Source organism: Malaclemys terrapin, chromosome 6, assembly GCF_027887155.1.
Source record: "Malaclemys terrapin pileata isolate rMalTer1 chromosome 6, rMalTer1.hap1, whole genome shotgun sequence".
NCBI lineage: Eukaryota > Metazoa > Chordata > Testudines > Emydidae > Malaclemys > Malaclemys terrapin.
Genome location: NC_071510.1, coordinates 121,303,739 through 121,323,761, shown reverse-complemented (window position 1 = coordinate 121,323,761; position 20,023 = coordinate 121,303,739). Strand labels below are relative to the sequence as shown.

Genomic DNA, 20,023 nt, shown 5'->3' with positions numbered 1-20,023 from the left:
TCCCACTAGATGGGACAGAAAACTACACCAAGAAGGTGTGTGGGTTACACAAGGAGGCTTGGTGATTTGCCTGGGATCATACAGGAAGTCTGTAGCAGCACTGGGACAGAATCCAAGACTCCCAAGTCCTAGGCTAATGCCCTAACCACTAGACCATCCTTTCTCCCCCACAGCAGTACCTGCACAAGTCTCCAGTGAGGAGAGAGGTAAAGAGTAGCATTGGGCAAGTAATTGATTTTTTGGTTCAGTGGAAGTTCCAAAAAACTGGAAAAAAAATTCTGTTTGGGCTGAAACACATCTGAAATTTTTAGACTATCTGGTAAATGGAAAAAGTCTGCCTGAGGTCTATTCCAGAAGAGGGATTTGAACACAGAGCAGAGATTCAAGCCTGGTTCTCCACATGAGTTCCCTAACCACTGGGCTAAAAGTTACAAGGGTCCAGCAGCACCCCCATCTTTTCCTTCTCTGGCCACTCTGTGAATGGCCAAAACAATTCATGTCAAATTCACAAATAGTTTCAGGTCAGCCAAAAATGAATCTTTTGTCCGGAATTAGTCATCCAAAAATTTTCACCCAGCTGTCATGAAGAGTCCTTTTTCAATTTTTTTCCACTCCATTTTGTGTCCCTAAACCCCTCACCCAATCATTGCTCCTGCAAAAGAGCAAATATTTTTTATTTTACCTCCACAATGAACTGATCCACTGAGTTCCTCTCAAAGCACAACCTTTGCTCTCTCTTGTTCTGGCACAGGGATTTCTGTTGACTGCAGACCCCATTACTTCCATAGAGAACAATGAAAACATCTGCATCGGTGCCAGCTCCAAAGATGTCACTGGTGTAAACTGTGATCTCGTAAGGGACAACTAAGTTAAGCAGAGGAAAACAAAAAACAAACCACGGGCTGTGAGCAAAAAGCAAGGCTTCCAACTGGGAAAGTCTATAATTCATTTTAGAATTTAACAAACTCAAACCTAGATTAGAAATGTCAACATTTACAAAGCATCATTAGGAATTCTACACACACAAGTTATGCACAATTAACTGTTACATTACGTTGCAAGTCATGAGGCTACTCTGAATTCATACTGATTTACTGAGGTTGGAATCTGACCCAGTGGATTTAATCCTGGGAGTCAAAAGAGCTCTGAATATTTATACTGCAAAGTCATGGAAACATGAATCTCCCACAGTACGCTGAGTCTTGAAAAGACTCAGAAGATTTTTGACTAACTAAACAAACTGGCAAAACTGAACTAGCTGGAGCTGGTATGAAAAATTCTATATAAACCTCATTAAAACTTCTGGACTATTTTAAGTATTAGCTTGCAGAGGAAACATCAACCAGGGGGGTGGGTGGGGGAATGTGAACCCGTCTCTCGCTTTAAAGAACTAATTTCCATTTCACTCTTTTATCTATGACCCTGTTTTGCAGATGAAGAAATGGAGGCCGAGAGAGGTTAACGGAGCCATGCAAACGCACAAAGCAAGGCAGTGTGGAAAGGAATGCATATCTCTATCTTACGGGGGCAGTGTGACCTCGTGGATAGAGCACTGGCCTCAGACCCAGGACACCTGGGTTCTATTTCCAGCTCTGCCACTGGGTGACCTTAGGAAATCACTTTAACCTCTCTGTGCCTACATCTCCCCATCTGTAACATGGGGATAATGACACCAACCTTTATAAAGTGCTCTGAGATCTACTGAGGAAAAGTACTAGGCATAATGTGACAATGGTAAAGAATCACTGAACAAGTCAGTTTCTCAACACTTAACAGGGAACTTTATTAGAACAAAGCAAATATTTTATCCCTCACTCCGCTTCACGATAGGACTTGTGCCTAGACCCTTCCCCACCTACCCCTCCCTTCTGCCCAGCTTCCTTCAATAGACTTAAAGAGACATCACACACATCAGCCTATTCCTGACTGATCTCCTTGCACTATCCAGTGGACCATGCTGCCTCCCTCTTATGAGAGGCGTAAATAAGTCATTAATTTCACTCTTTTATCTAGTGTTCTCTTGAGGCCAGATTCTCCAATGCCCTGCACCTTGTCCAGTTACCTACAGTAGTGCAAAGCGGGCATAAAATGCTACCAAATTAGAATCTACACAGGGTGCAGAGCAACAATGAATTGGACCCTTTAATCCTTCCTTGTTCCTACTTTGGTCTCTCTAGAATTTACTGTTGCCTTTAATTCTATACTTCCTACAGTTCTTTCTTATTCTTATTCCTTTTCAGCCTCTTCCTGATGTAAGAAATAGACTAGCCCAGGATATAGGGGACTGGCCTGGGGGGGCCACAAGACCAGGACAGATTCCTGGCTTTGCTACTGACCTGTTACATAACCTTGAGCAAGTCACTTCCCCTCTCTGTGTCTCAGTTTCCCAATGTGGAGAATGATATTTACTCTCTTTTGTTCAGTGGTTTGAGGTATATGGATGAAAAGTGCCTGACAAGAGCTCAGCATTAATATTATTTATTTTATTTCAAATTATTAAAGGCCTCTTTGCAGTTCTTGAACCCTAATAGAGATCATCTCTTTGCTGACTCACACTTAGGATGCTACCGGTCTCCATTAGAGTTGTGCAGAATTGGCCCATACAGTTACCATGGCTTCCATTTCTTCTATCCCTTCTCTGTCATTCTGGTTGGCCTTCTGTTCTCTTTGGTTTACCTGTTCATGTATAGCAAACCCCACTTCAACCATCCTCTTCCTTTTTCTATGCATCTTTCTAAACTGCTTATAATCCTGTGCTCTCCCACACTCCACCCCTTTCAATATTCGTTGTTATGCTTTATGCTACAGTGCTGGCAGTTCTAGGACTCAGCATCCTAGATCAGAACAGATGGCATATTTCTGGCACCACTTCTATTATTGCTGGAGTAACTGTGATTATGCATATCAGAGCATAATCATTCATTAACTATCCAGGCTTTCTAAACACAGCTCTCAGGAGAACAGAGATGAAGAAGTTTGATTTTAGAGACAATCAGCCTGAAGGTACTTAATATTCTTTTTTGCCAGAACCAATAAAACCTATTCGCCTGTGCTGCAGATAAACTGAAATAGTTTCCTGCAATATGTAAAAATAAAGAACTAATCCTGGAGACCAAAATCGCCTGCTATGTGTTATGAAATAAAAATGATCTGATCTTCTCAAGTCTGCTATGCTTGGGTTTTTTTATTTGAATATTAACATCAGCTTAGAACTGAATCAGCAACTCAGCACTGTAAGAAGGTCACAGCTCTCAGCTGTCAGAATCCCCTTTCGTTTTCAGGTTGTACCCCACAGGCACTGTTTTAACGGGCACAACAATGACATGTTTTCATCCTCCATGCTCAGGGAAATAATTTGGCGTGAGCGATCAGGAGACATGTCAGACCATTTTAGTGGCAATCTCAAATCACTATTTTAATGGTTGGGAAATTAGAATACTGTGAATAGTACAACGTGTGTATTTATGCATATGTGTATTTACGCTTGGTTCTAGCGCCTTGCAAGTCTCCTCCTACATAGCCCTGATTGCTGGTTCCAGATGCTGCAAAAGGGCTGCTGACATAAATAAGCTTTGCACATATTGTACACGAAGAGCTGGCATTCCAGAAACTCTTACGTCATGTAATACCCCTAAAAATTACCCACTCAAGTTATGTATCATATTACCATGTGTTTTCTCAGGAAAAACACGGTGAGAAGCAAAACCACGGTACTACGGGTGAGAGCTGAAGAGGACCAGCGCAAGGGTTATGCACTGGTTAAGTCCCATAGGGTTGAAATGTGACACTGATGATCCCTAGGGCTGCAGTGTGGTCTATGTGTGCAGAGGCCTTGCGATGGGTTGACATTCATCCCATGGGTCTGTATATTTATTATTCCAAACCTGGGGCCAGTTGTGTCTGACAGCAGACCGAACGCACCAGGAATGGTGGTGGGGAAGGGTACAAGGAGCACCCCTTCTTCCACCCCTAATGTTTTATGTGGAAAGAAAGTGCAAATGTGCTTGAGAGACATGGTCAGAGCAGTAGTGGAGGTAGGGACGTAAGTGAGGGGACATTGTCAGGGCATCACCAGAGAAAGATTATTTTAGCTTCTGACTGCTGGATAGTTTGAAGAGGTGACGGTAAAGATCAGGGTGTCCAGAAAGGAGGATAGTCCAAGTGAGAAGGAACAATGGCATGAACAAGGGTTTGGGCAGGGGAGAGAAGAAAGAATCCATAAACCTATGGTAGCTCTATGGTCCCCATTACTGTAGTATCTGAGTGCCTCACAGTCTTTAAGGTTAGTTATCCTGATACCAATCACGTGAAGAAGGCAAGTCCTATTGTTCATGTTTTACAGAAGGAGAAGTGAGGCACACAGACAGGTAAGTGACTTGGCCAAGGCTACACAGGAAGTCTGTGGCAGGGCAAGGAATATAACTCCATTTCCAAGTCCCAGGCTAGCACCTTAACTACTGGACCATCTTTCCTTATAAAGGGAAGGGGTAGATTTAAAAAAAGCCATGGATGCAGAAGTGACAAGATTTGGCGATAGCCAGCATGTGTGGAGAAGAGTCAGAGAGAGCCCCAAAGTTGTGAATGTGAGGGATGAGAAATACCGTGGATTCCCACCCCACAGAAATAGGGAAAGGGGAAAGCAGGGGGCTTAGAGATGAGCAATTCAATGTCTGCCACGAGGCAAAATGCTACATACATGGAACATATTCTTTTGTCTGCAGTTCTGCAGGGAAGAGATCTCTCTCAGTGGCTCCATCATCCTCTGATTTATCCAGCCAGCGGCCACAAGGGAACTTCAGGCATTGCCCAAGTGATGGGGCATCAATTTCCACCCATTCCAGAAACCAGCCAGCAGAGCCACCTGTAGCAGGAGATTATACTCAGAGTGAATAGTACTTTTCACCAGCAAAGCGCTTTCCAGACAATGAACTAATTAATTCATCCTGCAAGATCCCTGTGAAAGAGGTAAGTGTTATCATCCTGTTTTACAGAAAAGTCACTTGTGGTAGACAGGCTACTGCTAAGTGACTTGCTCAAAGTCCCAGAGGGAGTGAAAACCAGGGTCAGAACACAGGAGGAGCTCACTGGTCACCATTAGACTCTTGCTCACTCTTGCTTCTTTCGTCAGAACTTGAGGCCAATTTTTTCAAAAGTGGCGAGGGGTTTGGGGTGCCTCAGAGTCGGACTGTCCTGTGGGAGACTAAAGGGGCCTCATTATCAGAGGGAGGGTTTGCAGCCCTTTCTGAAAATCAGGCCCCTTTAAAATGTCTGAAGTTAGGCATTCAAAAATGGAGGCATCTGGAACCACTAGTTACATGTGAAAACCTGGGCCCTTTGTGTGAATTTAACACCTGGGTTTTATTATCTGCAGATCCCATTTTGAAATCCAGATCATTTTAAAGCATAGTAATCAGGTAGGAATGCCCTGAATATATACCACAAGGTGGCTATAAAGCCAGACAGAGGATTGGCATCACCCCTTTCATGGAATAATGGTTTTGTACAGCAATTCCCTTGCAACGTTCACTTCTTCTGGGCAGCCTTTCCACCCTGGTGCATACTCCTGCTGTAATATCACAGCTTACAAAAGGATGAAAAAACTGCTGTGTTTCAACACTGCTCACACCTCGTTTGCCACCACTGCTATACCACATCTAAATTAAATTGCAGGCTCCTTGGGGAAAGAGCCTGTATATTTGTCTACAAAGCACCAAGCCCCTGATGATAATAGTGTCCAGCATGTTAATAAATAAATCATGAAAGGAATATTTCCAAATATAACACATACACACACACACATCCCAATATGGAACAAGGAAAGCTATGTTGTGCCAGGTCATCTTATCATCTTACCTTTATTGTCATGGCCAATCTTTATTTTTTTCAGGTCTCCAATGTCCACAGATTCCACTGTAAAGGCATCGAGCTTCCCACGCTCAAATTTGTTCTTGTTAGTTTTGGAGGCCTTTAGATTGATTATCCCTGTTTGTTGTAGCACATACAGACATTGTTTAGTGCAATGATATTCAGACCTCAGTGGTTCAGGAGCCAAATTAGCAATCAGCATTACCCCAAAAAGTAGTGTGAATTCATTGTTTCGTTTACTATATAGGTCTGCGTGTGTGCGCGTCTGTGTGTGTGCGTGCGCGTATAATTATTCTCACAGTAAAATGACAGCCTGGGTATTATTATATTATCAACTATAATTGGTTAATAACATAGTAAAAGCATCCTGATTGGCAGGGATGCTGGAACAATTTGTATAGTGGAGTGCGGGGGGCTGAGAGTCATTGAACCCAACTGTAAACTCTGTGTATGATGGAAACCACTTCAGGCCAAGGGGTGTGGCAGCACCCCCAGCACACCTACTTCCAGCACTTATACTGATTGGTTAATAATTAAATCACACCGTGTTTTAATATCATGTGCTTCAAAGAGCCGCAGGAGACACATTAAAGAGCCACTTGCGGCTCGTTGGCTGCAGTCTGGGTATCACTGGTTTAATGTATAAAAATCAATACTTTGGGATTGTAAACAGGAACAGGGGATGTGGCAACAGGGTAATAAATGGCCTTTCAGCTCTGGAGATTTGGTGTCCAATCTGTCCTTTGTCACGCTGAACCCTAGATTTTCAACTGAATATAAAAAACTCACCAAAATACACATCACATCTCTCTTGAGTTGAGAGGTCTCCCTTCAATGCCACAGCAACTATGCTGTTGAAGGGCCAGTAGGGATGTGGTCCGAGTTGTGTAAGGGAATTTGCCCTACACTTCTCTTCACTGTCTGTCACTGTCACAAATACTAAGATTCACTACATAAGCATGGTGTCGGTCCCAACAGGGTTTGCTCATCAACAGATCAAATATTTCTGCAACACCTCAGCAGTTGAAGATGAGCTGGGTTTCTAGAGTGGGCTGATTCCTTGCTGGGATACAAATGAGTTGACCCAGACCCAGTGTTCTGTTTTCCTACTCTTTGTTTTAATCTATGCTGTCAACAATTCGGCTTACACAGCTGGTGTCGATTGGCCTAGCTCTATTGAAGCCCATGAAATGACAGTGATTTGCAGGAGCTGAGGATCTATCCCCTAGTAACTAAAATGATAAATAACATTGACTTCCATATGCACTCTGATAAGAAAAAGACTTACAGCAAGAATATGAAATCATCTTAACTAAGAACAGATATTGTATTGAGGAAAGCAAAAAACGCCCCCCCCCCCCCCCCACACACACACACACTCCTCAGCCATTTCAGTCAATTATACCAACAGCACGGACCCCATCTCTCTCACACATACATGGGCTGTACTTGGTTCCTACCCGTGTCATCTTTATTTCCATAAAGAATGATGAAGACATTGGCATCTGTCCCAGAATTCTTCTTGTCCCCGGTTTTCACTTTCACAGTATAAGTAGTTGATTTAGCTGTCAAAAAGCATTTCTTAATTTGAGAGTGTGAACACTGAGCAGCTATTAATTCTATTTCTTCTTGTTTCATTGCACGTGTTATTTATTTATTTTTGTACAGTCAGATTGTATTCCTAAAGCTCTGACAGTAATTCCTGTCGCTTGTACTGATATTTGCTAGAGTGAAACAGGACTGTTGGGCTGCAGGATCCGCGACCGCTCTTCATTCAGTAATGCTTTCTCCATCTTTACAGAAGAGAGAGCTGTTCAGACTTCCCATTTCTTTCCTGGGAGTCTCACATGCTTCTCAGATTTGTTTCCTGCTGCAATCTACAATAACATTTCATTTACAGCACCAGATTTGATATAGGCAGACAGCCCTTCACTATATCCGATTTGCATCATTTCCCACAACACCATCATCTGAAAAGTGTGGCAAACTCTTAAGAGCTGTGGAAATTCCTAGAAGTTGTCTCCACAACACTACAAAATAATAAGCCAAGATTGTCAAAAATGGGCGCTTAAAGTTAGACTCATCAATCCATATTTAGGCACCCAAAGGAGTGTCCTGATTTTCAAAAGAAGCTCCCACTGAAGTCAATGGGAGCTGCTGGGTGCTCAACATTTTTGAAAATTAGCCCACTCATTCCGATGTATAAATATGGAGGCAGGGGCTTAGCTTAAGGCTCTCAACTCCCACTGGAGTCAGTGGAAGTCCAGGACACTCATCACCTTGCAGGATCAGGCCCCGTGATTGTGTCATTATTCAGTTGTTGGCATGGGCAATCAAGTACACTGGATACAAGGTAGTTTCAGGAAGATAAACATAAGCAGAGCTGGCACGAGGCATAAGCAGACCAAGCAATTGCATAGATCCCCAAGCTGCTCAAGGAGGCCCCTTATTTGCTTTTTTAGGATATGTTGTGTCTCTGGGGGGGAAATATTCTTGCTTACGGCCCCCAATGGGCTAGCACCACCTCTGATCAGAAGACAGCAGGGTGCCGAATGAAAAAAAGATAAATCTTCAGGTTCCTTCCCTTGAAAGCAACAAGTGTCTGGTTTTAGTCACTGACACCTGGTCAGTTTCACATCCAAACTTGTACCCATTGATAACTAATTAGGCCTGAATAAAGACTGGGAGTGGCTGGGTCACTACAAAAAATAATTTTCCCTCTATTGATACTCACACCTTCTTGTCAACAGTTGGGAATGGGCCACATGCACCATGATTGAATTGGCCTCGTTAGCACTACAAACAGTAATTTCCCCTCTGTTGATATTCACCCCTTCTTGTCAACTGTTGGAAATGGGCCACATCCACTCTAATTGAATTGGCCTCGTTAGCACTGACCCCAGCACCACACACACACTTGGTAAGGCAACTCCTATCTTTTCATGTGCTGTATATTTGTACCTGCCTACTGTATTTTCCACTCCATGCATCTGATGAAGTGGGTTATAGACCACGAAAGCTTATGCCCAAATACATTTGTTAGTCTCTAAGGTGCCACAAGGACTCCTCGTTTCCATTGGTAACTAGCACTACTAAGTGGCTATGGTTTTAATGATGGCTGTGCATTCCAATTCAGATGTACTGTAGCACTCACTCCTTGCAAGAGAAAGGGAGAGACTGAAACAGATGTTTGCCATCTTTTTACCTTCCACACACTGGGTCCAGTCTTGCAAGGTGATTAAAGTTCATGAGAACAGGGGAGGGGTGGGGCTCATTATCTTACAGGGCACTGAGTATTTCACATTTTATTCGCACTAAATAATCTCATGATTCATGTCATAAACATACAGCTACGAGTAGCATAAAATCCCTCCTTTACCTGTATGGGGTTAAGAAGCTCAAATAACCGGGCTGGCACCTGACCAAAAGGACCAATAAGGGAAGAAGATCCTTTCAAATCTGTGGGAGGAGGTTTTGTTTGTGCTTTCTTTGTTGTGCTCTCTCAGGACAGAGAGAGGGACCAGGTAGGGAAAAAAATCTCTCCTAAAACCCTACCTGAAATAAGCATCTAAGATTACAAAAATTGTATGTAAAGCAAGGAAATGCATTAGATTATCTTTTGTTTTAGCTTATGAATTTTCCTTGTGATAAGAGGGAGGTTTATTCCTGTTTTTTGTAACTTTGAAGTTGAGCCTAAAAGGGAATCCTCTGTGTTTTAAATCTTTTTATTACCCTGTAAAATTACTTTCCATCCTGATTTGACAGAGGTGCTTCTTTTACTTTTTTCTTTATAATAAAGTTCTGCTTTTAAGAACCTGATTGGTTTTTAGTGTCCTAAAACCCCAAGGGTCTGGTCTGTGCTCACCTTGGGTACCTAGTCGGTTAGTATATTATTCTCAAGCCTCCCCAGGAAAGGGGGTGAAGGGGCTTAGGGGGATATTTTGGGGAAATAGGAACTCCAAGTGGTCCTTTTCCTGAATCTTTGTCTAACTCACTTGGTGGTGGCAATGATACCGTCCAAGGACAAAGAAAGGATTTGTGCCTTGGGGAAGTTTTTACCTAAGCTGGTAGAAATAAGCTTAGGGGGTCTTTCATGCGGGTCCCCACATCTGTACCCCAGAGTTCAGAGTGGGGAGGGAACCCTGACAATCCAGGAGGGGACTTTTTCATGGCCTAACAAATACTCTAATTGATAGTGGTCTTAGAGCTATTAATAACTTGTCTTCCTTTTATTCATTGAAAGAAACACAAGACTGATGTAAACCTTTCTGTTCCAGGCCCAGAGATGCAAGAGATTGATGATCATTGTCCGAATCTTTCTTTATAAATGCTTCATCCACTGGAACCAGCTCTCTGGCAATCTGACCATCATCTTCCTCACCTGCCAACCACCGCTGGCATGGGAAATAATACCTGCAAGAATAACAGTGGCACACAGCACTCACACAGGACTTTTCATCTTCAGAGCACTTCACAGACATGAACAGCAGTAATTAGCAAAGATGAGAGGCTCGTTAACAAAGAGTAACAGCACTCAAAGCTGATAAGCATAAATGTGTCTCCTTCCTTGTCTTTTGTTCCATTTATGTGGACTTATCCAGGCCTGGCAATTGATGCCTGCTGATAGATACTGAGTGTCAAGCTGTCAGTCCCGCCTGGCTCATTTCATTTTGAGGCCCAGAAGCAGATAAATAACCTAAGGGTTAATGATGGTCTCACAGCAAAATATACTTTATATTTACACACAACGGACCGAGTCTTGAGGTCCTCACTCAGGTTCCAAACCAGCAAAGCACTTATGGACATGCTTAACTTTTAATATGGGAGTAGCCCCACTAAAGTCAATGGAACTATTCACATGCTTGAAGTTGAGCACATACTTAAGCATTCCAATGGATTGGGGGCTCACGTTGTATTCAGTCTGCTCCCTCTCAAGTTACTGGGAATTTGCCTGGGTCAGGACCTTTGGGTTTAGCCCATTGGTTTATTTCCCCCCCTCCCCCCCGCCCGCTCAATATATGTAAAAAGAAAACCAAGTGCTGGGTCACAAGCTTCCAGAGTCCAGGCTATAGGAGGGAACCCATACCATAGGTCAAGGACTCTGCAACAGGAATTTCCTTCAAATGGAGTGTTTTCCTCCTGGAAGAAATGGTAGATTCTGCTTCCAAACTTCACTGGCCCCTGAGTTCCACTTTGATCCCAGAAGATCTCAGGGGATTTTCCAGAGCCGAAAGCTATCAGTATTGAACACTGCTGCCTCATTACTGGCTCTAGGCTCCCAGTGAGTTTGACACCATTAGAGCTGGGCTCCCAGGGCTACTTGCACTGGCAACTTACCCCAGGAGCTCTCATGAAGGGGGGTTATAGAAACAGAGACGGGAGCTGTAGTGCCTTTTGAGACGAGTTCTGGATGGGTAATGACAGTGGGACTGATGTGCATCCTGAACACACATCTTTATACCCTCTTCCTACCCCTTGCACAGAGCCGGGGTCCTCTGCACACACGTCTGAGAGATTCATCCCCACATCCAACAGCACCATTATTTTAGCATTCTAAGAGGATCATCCAGACTGGATTCGTGACACATGTAACAAAATCACTATGTTCTTTGTATTTCTAAGGCTTTATATTTATCTGACCGGAAGTATGAATCCCATGGGTCCGATCACATGAATGGAGTGCAGCAATCTTCTCACCTGGTGTTGTCCTTGAGATCAACAATCTCCACTCTGTCCAGGAACCAGGCTGCGTTGCCGCTGGAGTTGTCATGACGAATCCGCAGTTTCTTCAGTACTCCCAGATCAATGGCTTTGATGGTGAATATATCTTCCTGCAAAAGCAGAAACAGAGGCAGACTGGTGTTTCACACCCAAGCCTACAGGGAGTCAGTGCCTGGACAGGGTATTTTTTCCATTAAAAAAAAAAGTGAAAACTCTCTCGTGCTTTCTCAGATATTAAAATCATATTATCAGCAGCTTTAATCTGTCTCTCCTAACTCTCAGTCTTTCTAGAGTCCTTATCTCTTCTTGGAATCCACTTTGCAACAAAGCATCTGAACCCTGATGTAAAGGCCCTTTAAGTCCATGGAAAGACTCCTGGGGACTTCAATATGCTTTGGGTGAAGCTACTGAAGAAGTTCTCCCTTTGTCATTTGCAGCATCCATAAAGTTTACCCATTAACAACAATAACAATTTGACAATATGGTCCTTATCTTCATGCTATTTAGAAACCTTAATGCAATTAGCTTGTTGATAGACTTTGGGCTTCCTCGGCTACCAAAAGCATAAGGTGTTACATCTCTTTCTTAGAATTCCTCCCACTTAAAGAACGATGCTCAGATTATAATGTTCTTAGATCTGAGCTAATAATTCATAATAAACAGATTACGGGGCAAATTTAGCCTCTTTGCTTGTTGCAAGTTGCCTGCAAGCAGCTTACCATTTTCTCAGTTTTTTTCATTATTCAAAATTATTCTCTGAATAATTCCTACTAGTAACAGTTGCTCTGTTGATTGCAAATTATAACTGGACAGATAGGTCACATGATATTGTTTTTGCTCCCTGACCAGATGAGTGTAACTTTTAGGATCAATTTTCCAATGCAAATACTCAGACATTCAAAATTAATTCTGACATATATTATCTAATATCCATTTAAAATTTGCAGTTTCCAAACATTTCTGCCAGTAAATTACATCACCAGAACACTTGCAGGAATCCAGCCACAAAAGAGGCACAAACCCAGGCAAAGCAAATCCAGTTTTTCATTCAAGTGAATATTCACTGAAATATATATTGAGGTATTTCCCAGCTCTATTTGTTTAAGAGAGAAAACCAGATGTCCAAACTTTGAATTCAAAGAATAGCCTGAGGTTTACTGAGAAGATGTAGCAATGAACGATCAGCAGCTTGTGTTCAAGGACAGAGGATCATACCTGCCTTTCGCTTGCTTGAGTGACTAATTAATGCCTTACCTGGCCCTTCTCAAACTTGTTCAGGTGGTTGGACCTTTTCAGCTGGCGCTCACCAGTGTCTCCTCCTCCTTCGCCATAGATGCTCAAGAAGACATTAGCATCAGTCCCAGCACCCCACACATTCCCAGTGACGACATGGACCTCATAGGTGTTCTCTGTAAGTGAAGTTGCACAGAAGAGATGACATAGGAACATAAGAACTGTCATGCTGGATCAGACCAGTGGTCCATTATAACAACATGCTGGCCTATAAGCACAGGCATGGCCAGCCCTATTAAGATGAGGTTTGTTCTGAGTTGTGGTCCAGACAGGGCACAGGATGGAGAGGGATCTGGTGACTGTCATGTGACCGCTTGCCAGAAACTATATAAAGGAATGCTTCTGGATCATTCTAGAGGAGGTAAGAGTTGAGGTAAGTCCCTCCATGGGAGCTGTCAGTAGGCCAGGAGAGCAAGGAAGAATGTTGTGTCCTCTGCCCTCTTAGCTTGGCTGGGACCAAGTGTTCTGAGTTGTTTACTCTTGTTTCCAATCCTTCTGTGATAATAAAGCCAGCTCTGAGGAAAGGGCCTTAAACTAAACTCTTACTTGGGCTTTATTTTAACCTTCCCTAGCCAGGTTTTTTGCTCACCAACTTATGTAACGCTGACAGACTCCGGTCGTCGATGGGCAGGATCGAACCTGGGACTCTTGCAGCTAAATGCATGAGCCTCTACTGCATGAGCCAGAAGCCATAGGGCTGGTAGCTAAGGTTGTAGAACAGACTCATTAATCTCTCTCTTGAAGTGGTCTCACTAGATGGGACAGAGCACCACATCCAGCAGGTGTGTGGGTTACACTTACACTCATCTAGTCTAATATTCAGTCTCCAACAGTGGTCAACACTAGATGCTTCAGAGGAAGTTTCAAGAAACCCCTACTGGACCACTGTGGAATAACCCAGCCATTTAGGACGTTTCTTCCAAACCCCCACGTTTGCTTCTGCTGTGAAGCATGAGGATTTAGATCATATTTTTTACCCTATCTATTGTAATGTCGTACATTCTTGTTAGCCATATAAATGCTGAAGCTGGGTTTTTTAAACCTCCTAAACCCTTAGCCTCAATGATATCTTGTAGCAGTAAGCTCCACAGGCTAATTACATGCTCACTCCTGGGGGAATTCTGTGCCACTGTGCACGCACAGAATTCATTCAGATTTTTTTTTCTCCACAGAATATAGATTCTGCTGGAGAGGCGCTGCAATTATACATTTTGCCGGCCAGGGGCTGCTGTGGCACCAGAAGAGAGGGCAGCCAGAGGGCGGAGAGGTTGGGGAAGAGGCTGTGTTCCTCACAGTAGAGCCAGGTGAGGAGGCACAGGATGGACAGAGTGGGGCACCCGGGGCTACAGGAGGGTAACAGACTGGGGTTCAGAAGGGCTAGTGGGAGGGACAGACAGGAGCTAGTGGGGTGACAGGATTGAGCCATGAACTGAATGGGAGGGGAGCTGCAGGACCGCATGAGTTTGGGGGAGAGGGGCTGAGGGTCACATGTGGATGCAGGAGGAGGACTGCAGGGCCACATGGGGACTAGGGGCAGGAGGGTGAAGGGATACATAGGGATAGGGCAGATGTGACCGACTGAATGGGAGTGGCTAGGGGTCAGCCAGGGTCTGCATGGGGGAGGCTCCCCAGCTCCCTAACATCCCTCCCCCCCACAAAAAAATCCTGTTCCCTACTTCTCCCACCCACACCCACCCTCTCCCTCAGCTCTTTCATTACCCCTGACTCCCCCAAGCCTTTGCACTACTTCTGAGGGGTGCAGGAAATACATTTCTGTATTGTGGTTTAAATGAATTACTCAACGTTCTGTATGAATATGCCTTGTAAGGAATCTATTTGTTAAACAAACATTTCCTGAATCTTTTTTGTTGTTGTTGCCTGTATTGTTACAGACATACTTGCTGAGAGGTATTTTGAAAGAAATTACCAAAATAATTGAAATTGGTGTGATTATATTGTGTTATTTTGACAAATAAAATATGCAGAATTTTAAAATGTTTTGGTGCAGAATTCCCCTAGAAGTACATGCGGTGTGAAAAGTATTCGTTTTTCTCATTGTTAAATTTGCTGTTTTTCCATTTCGCTGGGCGTGGGGATGGTGTAGCAGCCCGGCAGAAGCACAGTCTTTGAGCTATCCTGAGTGCACAAGGGGGTAGATATGAGGGGGTATATACGACTTTATGGCATTTCCAGACTTTTGAGTGCTTAACTGTGTACTGCTCTCTTAAATGTAATTTTTTTTTTTACTGATTATGAGATGCTTAGGGACATGTATTTACTGCGGAAGTTTACCCTCAAGTCCAGATCCATCCTCGGGTATCAGCTCCACAACCAGCTCCTTATCCCCTTCATCTGTAGCCAACCAGCGGTGAGCCACGAACTTACAGATTTCCATCACTTCTTCTGGCTGGGAGTCCTCCTCCTCTTCCTCACTGGATTTCTTCTTCTTCTTCTTCTTTTTCTTCTTATCAGTCTCCTTCACCTTCATTACCATCCATTTAAGTGTGACACTTTCCAGGAACCAGCCATCCCCAATGCCCTTCCCATCATGGCCAATTCGGAGCTTGTAGATCTTGCCAACATCTGCAGCCTCTATCTGCCACCAAAGAAAAGTTTAAGGCCTGAGAGAACATGAAATGTCTTCTCTTCACAAATAACCAGTGCCTAAAACTCAACATGCTTAAAACTCAATGACAGTGCTTAAAACTCAACATGGACCATTACATCCAAAGCTATTACCTCACTATTACTTTGACTGTGAGATGTGACAGGTCATTCCCTGCCCCACTTCCCAGTTTCAACTGGATTGAGGGTTCTTTTTCACTTCCTCTTCTAAATTACTGTGTAGTGCACTTCCACCAAATATCATCTAAACTGACCGAGTGACTTGCACAAGGTCAGACAGAACATCTGTGGCAGAGACACTCAAACTAAGATCTACTGGGTACCAGTCCTGCCTCTCCTGTTCTCACCAACATTGTCGCTGTGCCTTTGTTAAATTATTGGGCTGACTATTGTATTCCTCTCTATCAGTCTGCAAGCTTCTTAAGGTGTGCACCTTGGTTGTTTTTTTTTGTTTTTTTTTGGTGGGTGGGGTGTTGGGTGATCAGTAAAATGCTGTATATACATATGGCACTCCTTAAATAAATATTAGCGATGCAGTATGGTAAACCAAAGTGGAAGACTGTTCTAGTGGTAAGGACACTGACCTAGCACTCAAGAGACTTGGTTCAATTCCTACCTCTGCCACAAATTTCCTGTGTGACCTTGGGCAAGTAATGTAAGCTATCCTGTGCCTCAGTTTCGCATAACAGTTCCCTACCTCACAGGGGTGCTGCGATGGTAAACTCCATTAAGATCGTAGCATCCTCTGACACCACAGTGATGGAGGCTATACAGGGGGAGAAGGAGCAGGTCTCTCTAGTCAGTAAAGCAGATATGAAGAATGGGCACCTTATTGTTTTAGACTATTTGCCCACATTATTTAGTCACTTGCCCTACTAGAACAGGGTTTCTCAGCCTCTGAGTTGTGACCCAAAATTGGGCCACCAGAATGTGTCAAAGCCTTGCAGGGCTGGCTGGGCTCAGCTCCCCCTCCGGATGTTGCGACCTGGTGCACGGGGTCACAGCACTGCTCAGGTTTCACACAGTCACCCCTTTGTCAAGAAGACGGGGGGGCCGACCAGGACAAATTTGAGAGAATGGGATTGCGATCTCCTGCGCCAGGTCGTAATTCCATTCACACAAATTTGGCCTGGCTGGCCCCCTGTCAGGAAGAGGGGGCCAAATCTGAACAGAGCTGCAACTGCAGAGGTTGTAACACCCAGTGTGGGAAGCCGAACCCAGTGATCTTCACGGGACGGGGCTGGGAGGGAGTGGTTGGTGTCTGTTTGCATTGGATGCAGCAGGTCACTCTGGGATATGCCGGGGGGCAGGGATTTTGAGGATCCTTGCTGCTCCCCCTGACCTGCCCCTTCTTCCCACAGACATGGGGAAGAGCAACTTGCTGCTTTGGGTCACAAATAACACATTCTCCAGTAAGTACTGGTCCCCCGATATATATCCCCCCACAGCGGGCAAACACCCCCTCTGTCATACCACCTATCCTGGCCCCCAGCTATTTCCCCACTGCACCCCTGGCCCCTTCTGCCCCAAACCACCCCATTTTACCCCCACAGCCCCAAATCCTCATCACCCCTCTACCCACACGGGGCTGTGTGTTTTTTGAGGGTGTTTTGGCTCTTTGTTCCTCCCCTGGCCACCTCTGCCTCCATTGCCTTCCCTCAGCCCCCATTTCCTTCCTTATTACACTGCCAGGACCTCAATCTCCCCATTTCACCTCCAGGCCCCCAAATTCCCCCCCACACTTCACCTTCTGTCCCCATGGGCCATATGGGGAAGCTGTATTGGGGGGGGGGAGTCTCGGTTTGCTAATCCTCCCCCCAGAGGCTCGCGGAGTTCACATCTGGTTGATCATATCTCAAAATTTTAGCTCCAAGTCCACCACCCCTGGATGAACCTCTGCAGGGAGGTGGGAGGGCATCAGATCTGGGGTGTCTTGGGGATCTCTGGGTTACAACAGGCCATCAAGGTTTATAAATGGGTTATGAGCCCAAAAAGTTTGAGAACCACAACATTAGAAAGTGTTTCTCAGCGTGGTGGCCCCATTACCAATGACACTTTTAGTTATGGTGGGTTTTTGTGTTGATATGTAGTTTATATGCTATGAACCCTGTGAATATTTTCTTTTTCAGGCTTTAATTTGTCCTTTTAGTATAGAAGACTTCAGCCTAGAAGCATTTTTATCAGATTAAAACAATAATCAATTGCAAAAGAGATGTTTATCAGGAAAATGAAATCGATCCACCTATCCCAGCACAGAGAAAAGTGTCTCTCTTTTCCCAGCTCATGTGCATCCAGCATTCCCTGTCTGTAGCTGATAGCATTGTCTCATTAACATGTAGCTCATACAGTCTTATTCTTTCCCATATCTTCCTGTAAATATTAATACTGGGAAAGATAGAGATCCTTCATCTCCTAATGCTTCAAACTTCTACCTTGTGTACTTGGAAAACTGCAGAAAATGGATAACACATTAAACTTAAGGCTTCCAAATTGTGTAAGCATTTAATAGGAAACAATCATGGCTATGTAAATAGAGCGATCTACATAGAAGATTTATAAAAATCTGTAAGATTTAATATGTCAGGGGAAGCTCATTTACTTTAGAAACAGATGAATGTACAGCTGGTATTTGAAACGTTATAACAAATTATATATGCAGTGTTGTTGTAGCTGTGTTGGTCCCAGGATATTAGAAAGACAAGGTGGGTGAGGTAATATCTTTTATAGGACCAGCTTCTGCTGCTGAGAGACAAGCTTTTGAGCTTATACAGAGTTCTTCTTCAGGTCTGGGGAATGAACTCAGAATGGAAGACAGAATGTTTCGTTTAAGTAGTTAACCCGTGAAATATGTTAACCTGAAGAAGAACTCTGTATAGCTCAAAAGCCTGTCTCTTTCACCAGCAGAAGTTGGTCTTATAAAAGATATTACCTCATCGCCCTTGTCTCTATAACAAACGATAAGTACAACTCTACCCCGATATAACGCGACCCGATATAACACGAATTCAGATATAACGTGGTAAAGCAGTGCTCCGGGGGGGGAGGAGAGGGGGCTGCGCACTCCGGCAGATCAAAGCAAGTTCGCGGTTTCACCTATAACACGGTAAGATTTTTTGGCTCCCGAGGACAGCGTTATATCGGGGTAGAGGTGTATTTATAAAGTGCTGGTCATTCAAGGACCTCCAAACACTCAAAGAAGTTGTCCCTGTTTTGCAGATGAAGAAATGGAGGCCGAGAGAGGTTAACGGAGCCGTGCAAACGCACAAAGCAAGGCAGTGTGGAAAGGAATGCATATCTCTATCTTACGGGGGCAGTGTGACCTCGTGGATAGAGCACTGGCCTCAGACCCAGGACACCTGGGTTCTATTTCCAGCTCTGCCACTGGGTGACCTTAGGAAATCACTTTAACCTCTCTGTGCCTACATCTCCCCATCTGTAACATGGGGATAATGACACCAACCTTTATAAAGTGCTCTGAGATCTACTGAGGAAAAGTACTAGGCATAATGTGACAATGGTAAAGAATCACTGAACAAGTCAGTTTCTCAACACTTAACAGGGAACTTTATTAGAACAAAGCAAACATTTTATCCCTCATTCCACTTCACGATAGGACTTGTGCCTAGACCCTTCCCCACCTACCCCTCTCTTCTGCCCGGCTTCCTTCAATAGACTTAAAGAGACAGCACACACATCAGCCTATTCCTGACTGATCGCCTTGCAGTATCCAGTGGACCATGCTGCCTCCCTCTTATGAGAGGCATAAATAAGTCATTAATTATCCAGGACTTCCTAAGTGTTCTTATTTACTTCCTTTAAAAAGTGTTAGCCCTCCATTGCATGGCCTGTTTCAGGACTGCACTGAATTGCCGCCTTGTGCTCAGAATAGCACAGGGGCTGTGACTGAGTTGCTCTGACCTCCTGTGGACAGTGCCCCACTGTGTCAGCACCCCCTTTGGCCAGACAGGGCACTGCACAGAGTCTGCTCAGACCAACGAGGTGGTCAGTCCGCCCTTCTTGTCTGAATCTCTATTGACCTATTCTAGAGGCAAGGACATTAATTTTGTCCCACTGGAGCGTACCTGCCCCCTTCCCCTTATGTTTGGCAAAGGTTATCTGGTCCTTGTCCTCAAGAGGCCTGGAACCCCCTTTGGTTCTTAAATCTCTGTTCAGAGGTAGGTAGGGGAACCCGGGTCACCCACTCCACTGGATTCCAGCTCAGGGCCCTGACCCCAGGCAGGCAGAATCAGTTCTCAACAATTCCCCTGTTGAGCTCCTTCCTTCCTCTCTTGGGTCTGTAGGCTTCTGCAGCCTGTGCCTCTGATCTGCCCTTCTTTGGGTTGTTGTCACTCAGGGGAGGCTTCTCACCAGCTTGCTGGCAGGACCTTCTTTCTCTAACCACCTTGCTCCTCTGGCAGCTGCCCCGCCCCTCCGCTCTTTTATTCTCCCAGGTGTTATGAGGCAGCCAATCAGCATTTGCCAGCAGTTCCTGCACTAACTCTTTGGTTGCCAGGCCCAG

The 20,023-nt window shown here is 44.4% G+C and overlaps 1 protein-coding gene across 2 annotated transcripts in view; it reads right to left on the bottom strand.

Annotated features, from left to right (window-relative positions):
- Positions 1 to 20,023, bottom strand: part of LOXHD1 (lipoxygenase homology PLAT domains 1) — a 289,678-nt gene that overhangs the window by 101,988 nt on the left and 167,667 nt on the right. For both annotated transcript variants that reach the window (XM_054031209.1, XM_054031208.1), the window contains 8 exons: positions 15,172 to 15,475; positions 12,841 to 12,995; positions 11,563 to 11,696; positions 10,130 to 10,278; positions 7,326 to 7,430; positions 5,854 to 5,982; positions 4,697 to 4,861; positions 683 to 864 (listed from right to left, as the gene is read on the bottom strand). In XM_054031209.1, coding sequence (XP_053887184.1) covers positions 683 to 864; positions 4,697 to 4,861; positions 5,854 to 5,982; positions 7,326 to 7,430; positions 10,130 to 10,278; positions 11,563 to 11,696; positions 12,841 to 12,995; positions 15,172 to 15,475 — 1,323 coding nt within the window. The remainder of the gene's footprint in view (positions 1 to 682; positions 865 to 4,696; positions 4,862 to 5,853; positions 5,983 to 7,325; positions 7,431 to 10,129; positions 10,279 to 11,562; positions 11,697 to 12,840; positions 12,996 to 15,171; positions 15,476 to 20,023) is intronic.